Source organism: Cyrtonyx montezumae, unplaced genomic scaffold (assembly GCF_038088225.1).
Source record: "Cyrtonyx montezumae isolate F1298 unplaced genomic scaffold, pur_monq_1.0 scaffold_3, whole genome shotgun sequence".
Classification (NCBI taxonomy): domain Eukaryota; kingdom Metazoa; phylum Chordata; class Aves; order Galliformes; family Odontophoridae; genus Cyrtonyx; species Cyrtonyx montezumae.
In genome coordinates, this window is record NW_027072034.1 from 112,145,240 (window position 1) to 112,153,677 (window position 8,438).

General features: G+C 49.5%; 1 protein-coding gene across 1 annotated transcript; it reads left to right on the forward strand.

Annotated features, from left to right (window-relative positions):
- The first annotated feature begins 2,679 nt into the window (after positions 1 to 2,679).
- On the forward strand, positions 2,680 to 5,690 carry ELFN2 (extracellular leucine rich repeat and fibronectin type III domain containing 2). Its single transcript, XM_065743017.1, has one exon. It carries the CDS (start codon positions 3,059 to 3,061, stop codon positions 5,483 to 5,485), a length of 2,427 nt encoding a protein of 808 aa, XP_065599089.1. The 5' UTR covers positions 2,680 to 3,058; the 3' UTR covers positions 5,486 to 5,690.
- The last annotated feature ends 2,748 nt before the right edge of the window (positions 5,691 to 8,438 follow it).

Consider the following 8,438-nt stretch of genomic DNA (forward strand, 5'->3'; position numbering starts at 1 on the left):
GAGAAAGTGGGTATACAGGAGCTGCTGGGGGAAGAATGGAAGAGGTTTGCATATTTCTTGTATTACAGCCATCATGGAGACCTGAGGAAACCAATAAATCTGGCTTAAGAAATGATTTGGGCCTTCTTTGGCCTGCAGCCAAGGCAAGGTTGCAGAAGTTGGAAGTGGATGAGAAGTAGGTCTTCTCTGTATGGCCCCTGCACTTTCAGCACATGCCAGGGACACTTATCATCTCCATTTCCTTCCACTCCCTAACCCAGCCACCTCTTTCCTCTCCAGGCTGCTAGAGCATCTCCTCCAAGCCCTCTTTGTGTTGCCAGAGTGGAATGAGGATGGGTCTCAGCAACTGCTGGGGCTGCTGCAGGGAAATGTGTTCATGATCCCAGCATCGCTTTCTGTGCACCATGGACAAGACACATTAGGCAATGACAACTTCAGCATAGCATTTGGAACAGCCTGCGCTACAAGAAGGGAACAAAGCAAAGGGGCTGAGGGGATGAGACAGGGGACTGGAGCTGGGGAATATCAGAGGTTTGTGGGTACCAACCTACGGAGAGCCAGATGTGCCTCCTCTCTGATGCATTTGGGGCATCAGTATCAGGAAATTATTTCTCATTGGATTATAAGGCTGAGAAACAAAGCAACAGACTGTAAAAACCCCTGCCTTCTGCATCAGTGCTGGCTGATGCAAAGCTGGACATGAGGCAGCAGCTGGAGGCCATCATATGACAACCAAAAATGACTCAAGTTTGGTGGTCTCAGCTGTGGGGAACAAAGATTTTATCTTTTAGTCTAGCTCTTCACCCCTCCCCCTCCCCTTCTCCATCTTGGCTTTCCTTTTCGGATTATTGAATATATAAGTGTTTCTCTGTGACACTATCTCTGATCCCTTAATCCAGCTGGCCTGGTAATTCCACAGACCCAAATCAGCTCAGATTTCTCCACAGACATAAGCCTTGTTCCTCAAGGGTTCATTCCTCCTACATTTATCTTCCTTCATTTTACTTATGCCCTTTGTGGCTGTGTGCTAGAAACTGTTTCAGCTTTGGTGGTAAAACCAACAGTATTTTAAGTGAGCAACCTTCCCCCAAAATAAAAGGGTTGAGAGGAAATCTTTATTCTCCACTAATAATCCTTTTTTTTCCCCTTTTCTCTATTGTTTTGTTCCTGGTCCCCCCCCTCTACCCTCCTCCACCCCCAGTTAAAAATAAAGCCTAGTGCCCACATTTTCTCTGCGGTATGAAATGATTTCCTCTGAACTACTGCCTGAGGGCACTCCTGCCAGGCTCCTTTCTCAGCACAGTGGGAGAAGGGCTGAAACCATGGCTGGAGGGAAGTTTTACGTGGAGGATGCCCCATCCCTGAAGCCATCTAAGGTCAGGCTGGAGGGGCTTTGAGCACCCTGACCAAGCTGTAGGTGTCCCTGTTCATTGCAGGGGAATTGGATTAGGGTGTCTTTAACTGTCCCTTCCAGCTCAAACAATCCTATGATTCCAGGCTGCATTTCCTAGTCAGGACCAGAAGCTTGCCTGGACCCCATAGATACATTAGGGCAAATGTCACTTTGCCCTTGATTCCTGCAAGGTGTCTTTTTCTACAGAGGAACAGCATTCATAGCCCCCAGATAGAGTGGGCACAGCAGGAAGGTGGAGGCTGTACACTCCTCTTTGGTGGATAGGGTGGATGAATGATGTCCTTTAACTCAGTACTGCTGGTATTGATGGTGGGAGACTGGAGACTGGTATTTGTCGTGCTGCCTACATCCAGCCCTTCTGCATGCTCCAGCCGGGCTGGCTCACCTCAACAGCCTTGTCCCTGCACCAAGAGGCAGGAAAAATTTTTAGAGCACAAGTGGTTACACGTGGCTTGAATTATTTATCCCTCCTGCAGTAAGGAAGGGAGAAAACAAATTAAAAAGTGTTGTTTTTTTTTTAATTTTGTTGTGGGGCTTGTATCCATTTTCATTAATTCATGCATTCTGTGTACATGATTTCCAGGCAGCTGAAAATCGTTGGCTTTGGCTGTGCTTGGGGCTTGCCTTTGTTTACACTAGGAGTTCTAAGCCAATCGCAATAGCAGCCGTATGTTTCCCAGCCTCCCTCCCCTTCCCCTTCTGCCTCCACTCTGCTGCCTTCCCCCACATCCCTGGCTGTGATTACATTGCATAACAGAGCCTGGGTACCCTTTTGCATATCCCTGATATAAGATTATATGTCGTGAGGGTTCCCTTCTCAAAGGCTTATCAGCATGGCAGGAGATCCCATTCCTCCCTTGTGAACACCCCCTACAATTCTATCTTTTCCCCATCTCCCTCTTTTCACAAAGCCTCATCGTCTACATTCTTACTGCAAAGGACCCCCTCAAACTGATGCCTCTTCTTGTCTCCTGTGTGCTTTCTTTTCCAGATTCCAGTGACAGATGGATCTCTCTCATGTGCATTTGCTCTTTCCCTCTCTGTATTTTTGTTTTCGACATGTTTGATCTGAAGCTCTGAAGCTTCTCAGAGGGAACCCAGGAGAAAAGGAAAAGAAGGAGGAGGAACTGAAGGGAGCGTGAGCGACAGAGGAGGCAGCCTTGCCTTGTTCTTCCAAAATCACACCGTGGAGGGGTGGGGGAAGACCAGAGGGGGGAGGGTTTGGGTTTATTTTGGGGTGGGTTTGGTGTGGGTGGCAGGTGGGTGGGAAGACATTGGAAAAGGTGAGAAAGTTGCTTGTGAACAACGAAGAAGATTTGTTTTCCTCCGTCTGAACTTTCGTTTAGAAAAGAAGCACAAAGTAGTTCTCTTGAGTACCGTGCATCCTTGGTCACAGTTGCTGGATGATCTGGAAGCAAATTGCATGCATTCTCCCTGCTCCATGCTCCTGGTTTGACCCAGAGGGCAAGAAGAAATGATGGTGTTGGCACCCAACAGGACTGGGGTGCTCATGCACTTCCATTGCTAAGCCCCTAGTTATTGCCCTTTTCACTTTCCTCTGCCCCTTTCTTTCCTTTCCTGTGGTCCTGGGATTTGAATTTTTTTCTTTCTATTTTTATTTTCACTTTTTACTTTTTTGGTCTGATGAAGGCACCACCGAAGACCATGATGTGCCTGGGGTTTTGGACAGCTGCCCTGCTCTGCTTGTTTTCCCCTGGTACTGTGCGAGGTGACTGCTGGCTGATTGAGGGGGACAAAGGCTATGTGTGGCTGGCCATCTGCAGCCAGAACCAGCCCCCTTATGAAACCATCCCCCAGCACATCAACAGCACGGTGCATGACTTGCGTTTGAATGAGAATAAGCTCAAAGTGGTGCTGTACTCCTCCCTCAATCGCTTTGGCAACTTGACTGATCTGAACTTGACGAAGAACGAGATCTCTTATATTGAGGATGGGGCTTTCATGGGCCAGACAAACCTCCAGGTCTTACAGCTGGGCTACAACAAACTTACGAACCTGACAGAGGGCATGTTGAGGGGCATGGCCCGGCTCCAGTTTCTATTTGTGCAGCACAACCTGATTGAGCTGGTCACCCCTACTGCCTTCTCTGAGTGTCCCAGCCTGATTAGCATTGACCTGTCCTCAAACCGTCTCAGCCGTCTGGAAGGGAACACTTTCACCAGCTTGAGCAATCTTATGGTATGCGAGCTGGCAGGCAACCCCTTCAACTGTGACTGTAGCCTCTACAGCTTTCTTAACTGGTTGGCCCTCTTCAACAATGTAACCAAGAACTATGACCGGCTCCAGTGTGAAACTCCACGAGAGTTTGCTGGGTACCCACTCCTGGTACCTCGGCCTCACCACAACCGCAATGCCATCACCATCTTCCAGTCCATGTGCAGAGGTGGCACCATCCCCTCTCTCTCCAGGGTCAACCCCACTCCTTATACCCCCGACTCTCAGCGAGACTTGGATGAGGGCTCAGCCATCAGTCCTGGGGACTTCCTCTCTGTCAAGCCTCCAGCTTCCTCTACCACTGACTCCTCCTTCAGTCCCAGCATCAAGCTCCATGATGTCACCATCACTTCAGCCATCCTGATGGTAACCATCCCCATGCCCTACAGTAAGATGTATGTGCTGGTTCAGTACAACAACAGCTATGTATCTGACATTGCAACACTGAAGAGCAAGAAGGAATACGTCACTGTCAACAAACTGAAGGCCCACACTGATTACACTTTCTGTGTGGCCTCCATCCGCAACAACAGACGCTATAACCACACTTGCTTGACCTTTGCAACCAGGAGCAAAGGCAGGGAGGACCCTATTTCCAGTACTTCCACCACCACGCACTACATCATGACCACCCTGGGTTGTCTCTTTGGGATGGTCATTGTCCTGGGGGTGGTCTACTACTGCCTGCGAAAGCGAAGGATGCAGGAGGAGAAACAGAAGTCCCTCAATGTGAAAAAGACAATCCTAGAAATGCGTTACGGATCAGATATTGATACCAGTACCATGGTCCATCCTTCCCAGAAACTGGGTGAGCCACCAGTCATCCCCGTCTCACGGATGTCCTCCATCCCTTCCATGATTGGGGAGAAGTTGCCCCCACCAAAGTCAATGGAAACTGGGATGGAGACTCCCAAAGTCACCACAAAAGGCAATTACATCGAGGTGCGGACTGGTGGTGGGGATGGGCTGGAACGGACCCCACGGGACGAGGACCTGAGGGAGCTTGACAATGGGCAAGGCTCAGCTGCTGAGATCTCTACTATTGCCAAGGAGGTAGACAAAGTCAACCAGATCATCAACAACTGCATTGATGCCCTCAAGCTGGACACAGCCTCTTTCCTGGGTGGTGGGACTGGTGTTGACTCAGACATGGCCTTTGAGTGCCAGTCCATACCTGCCAGTTCCTCGGGTGGGCTAGAGCGGCCCAGCTTTCTTTCCCCACCCTACAAGGAAAGCTCCCACCACCCTTTGCAGCGCCAGCTCAGCGCTGATGCTGCTGTGGCCAGAAAGACCTGCAGTGTTTCCTCTAGTGGCTCCATCAAGAGCGCCAAGGTTTTCAGCTTGGATGTGCCTGACCACCCACCACTGAGCAAATCTGACTCCAAATACATTGAGAAGGGCAGCCCACTCAACAGCCCTTTGGATCGTCTTCCCTTGGTGTCCCCAGGCGCCATCCACCACTTGGAGGTAAAGCCCTCCTACCACTGCAGTGAGCACCGACACTCCTTCCCGGCCCTGTACTATGAGGAAAGTGCAGACACCTTGAGCCAGCGGGTGTCATTCCTCAAGCCGCTCTCCCGCTCGAAGCGAGACTCCACATACTCCCAGCTCTCCCCCAGACACTACTTCTCGGGTTACTCCTCCAGCCCTGAGTACTCATCGGAGAGCACCCACAAGATCTGGGAGCGATTCCGGCCTTACAAGAAGCACCACAGGGAGGAGGTTTACATGGCAGCTGGACATGCTCTGCGGAAGAAAGTTCAGTTTGCCAAGGATGAGGATCTGCATGACATCCTGGATTATTGGAAAGGAGTCTCTGCTCAGCAGAAGCTGTGACTCTTCCCTACTCTTTCCAAGAAGACAATACAAAACAAGACCCCCTTCCCCAACAACCAGAAAAAAAAAATGCCACTTGACTGTGAAAAATAAACCAACAACAAAATACTCCGACAAATACAAAACTGACAGAATCATTTCTTAAAGTTTACAACAACAACAGAAAACTCTCTCTCTTACACACACACAGACACACACACACACACACACACACACACACATACACAAGCCGAATTGTCTCTACTGTGTTACGGGGACCATTGTTCTGCCTGCAGATGGTTGGGAGGAGAGTCCTGCTCTGACACTGTGGTAACAACACAAGAGTGTGGGAGGGTGGGACTGGCCTGGGAGGAGGTGGCAGCAGTGACTGGGGTCAGGCAGAGACTGACACTCACTGGGAATGGAACTCAGCTGTGAATTACTGATCTTTCTGTTTCTCTTGCTGATTGAAAGCTGATTTTTCTTTTCAGTGGGAGGGGAGGACTTTGGTGTAGAAAGCTTCTCTGCCCACTCAATACATCTACTTTTCCAAATCTTTCATCTCACTTGTTTTCCCCCAATTCCTCTGGCAGTGGAAGCTTTTCTCTCTCACCTCTCCCATCTAAGACTGGTAGGATTTGTTGGAAGAAGCTCTCTCCCTTTTCTCTTTCCTATCCATCTCTGTTAGGAGTCTCCTGCACTTTTAAAATAAATACTGCGTGAACTTCCATCCTCCTCGGAAGAAGGGGAGTGTGAAAGTCAGGAGGAAGACCGAACACACAACAGGCTCTGTGCCTTGCAGCTCTCCCCACTTCTCCCACAGTGCTGGTGACAGACCTGCTCTGAGCCAGTTATGTGCCCATCGCTGAGGGAGTATGGCTATGCTCTTCTGCACACCAAGGAATGGTGGACAAGGAGGTAAGAAAGCCCAGTCTCTCAGAGGTGTAAAGGGTTCTCATCTCTCCTTAAGAGTCAGAGGTCCTTCCCATTATGCAATTACTCCCATGACCTGGTCAGTAGGTTTGGTATGCTCCTCTGCCCCTCTTACTATGAATAAGGGACCTAGTGAGGAGCTAAGCAGAACAACTTCTGCACAAAGCTTCTGCAACTCTTACCAAGTGATTTGCCTCATACTGGGAGTGGTGCAGAAGGGCATCAGCCATTCTCCTTTCCTGACCCAGGAGGTGTAGAGTAGGTGTATGTGATGAACAGGATTTCTGATGTTCAGAGATCTACCCCTCACTGAGTTGACAGAAAAGCCACAAAGTTTCTTCCACTTGAATAGCCCATGGACACTTCAGCATGGATAGGAGACAGCCTAGTGCAGAGGAAAGAGCACAGAGGAAATGTGAATGCAGTTCTGTGACTAGTCCAGTAAGGACAGATCCAGGAGAAGCTCTGTGTGTGCGCATCTCATGTTCTGGGATAGAGACAGTACCAGCTTCTGGATAGCAATTATCCTCTGAATACCTAGAGGCTCTCAAGAAAACTTATCACCTCCTAAGTCCTCCACCTCCTCACAGTTAGCTGTGACAGACTTCTCATAGGAGTTGTTCAACTTCCTGGAAAAAAATGAGTTTCCTTTACAAGGTCCTAGTCTCTGACCCTTGGATAGAAGATCTGCCACAGAGTTAGGAATGAGACTATTGCTCTGTCTACTTCATCCTGTGTATGAGCGGCCCAACAAAGCACAATCTTGGCACTCCGTCCCCTACATTTACCTTGTCAGGCAGGGGCAGCTGCCTGCAGAGTGCATCTTTATGCAGCACATTGGGCCTCCCCTCCATGAACTGCACATCACAACTGTTCTTGACAATTGTTCACTCCTATCAGGATGAAGGTGAGGGCCTGTATTGTGTTGGCCTTTCCCAAGTGCCTATGTACTTTCTGAGGCACTCTTCAGAACCCTCAATATGTTTGGGGGCCCTGGGAGAAGGATAAGGGTTTAGGACCTACTCTGTGAGGTATTTATGTGCTGCCCACAGACAACTAACCCATTATCTGTCAGGTAGTTGCACTGCCAGCTGTGGCACCGGATTTCACTGACACAGGAGCAGCAGTAGGCAGAGACCGGTGTGTGAAAATCATTGGAGATCCCGAGGTCTAAGCCTGTGAAAATCCTTGGCATCCCTTCCTTGTAGGGATGTTAATGGCAACAATCCGAAGACAGCTCCAGATCCTGTTGCCTCAGCCTCCTGCATTGCCAGCCTCACCTCCCTACAGTCAAAGTATCATTTTGCCTTGAGTCCAGAAGTACTCCTGGAGCTGACTTCACTGCATAAGGACCAGAGAAACCCAGAAGGGGTATGTGTGTTTGTGTGTGTTCAGAATGATGAAATACATTTCTTCTGCCAGGTGTTCCTCCATGCTGGGACAATGCATCAAACCAAGGCAAGTCAATGCTGTGAGAGGTGCACAGGCACACCAGAGACATCTCCAGCTATCACACAGAGCAGGCCCAGCAGTATTCCAGCATGGCAATGATCCAAGCAGGAAAGGCTAATTACTGGGGCTCTGAATTGGACAGGAAAAAGAGGATGACAGAAACAGGGGGATGGATTTCTGTTCCTTTCTTCACCTCTTCCTGTGCTTCTCCTCAGCTGTATGGTCTTGTACTGAGTTCTGCTCAGTCTGTAGTTTTAGGGGGAAGCCTTAAAATGTAATGGTTTCTGCTCTCTCCCCATATCAACCCAGCAAGGTGGAAAAAAAAAGGTCAGGAATACAACTGTCATCAGGCTCTTCTTTTGCCTGGGGTAGGGGTAAGGCTGGGTAGGGGGGGAAAAACATTTATCTCCCCACTGAAGCCCCCGCTCCAAGCCAGTGGGTGAAGTTTGCACAAGATGGACTGTTCTGTGAGAGGAAGAGGGCAAGGAAGGGGAACAAAGCGTCCTGCCTTCCTTCCTCCTCCGTTCTTCCTTGTCCTGCTCCCTTCCCAGGGATGAGGGCTTGCAAAGTGATGCCAGCCCTTTTGGAG

What these genes read in the sequence shown, in the direction of transcription:
- ELFN2 (XM_065743017.1), top strand. Translation starts at nt 3,059, where the DNA reads ATGAAGGCACCACCGAAGACCATGATGTGCCTGGGGTTTTGGACAGCT.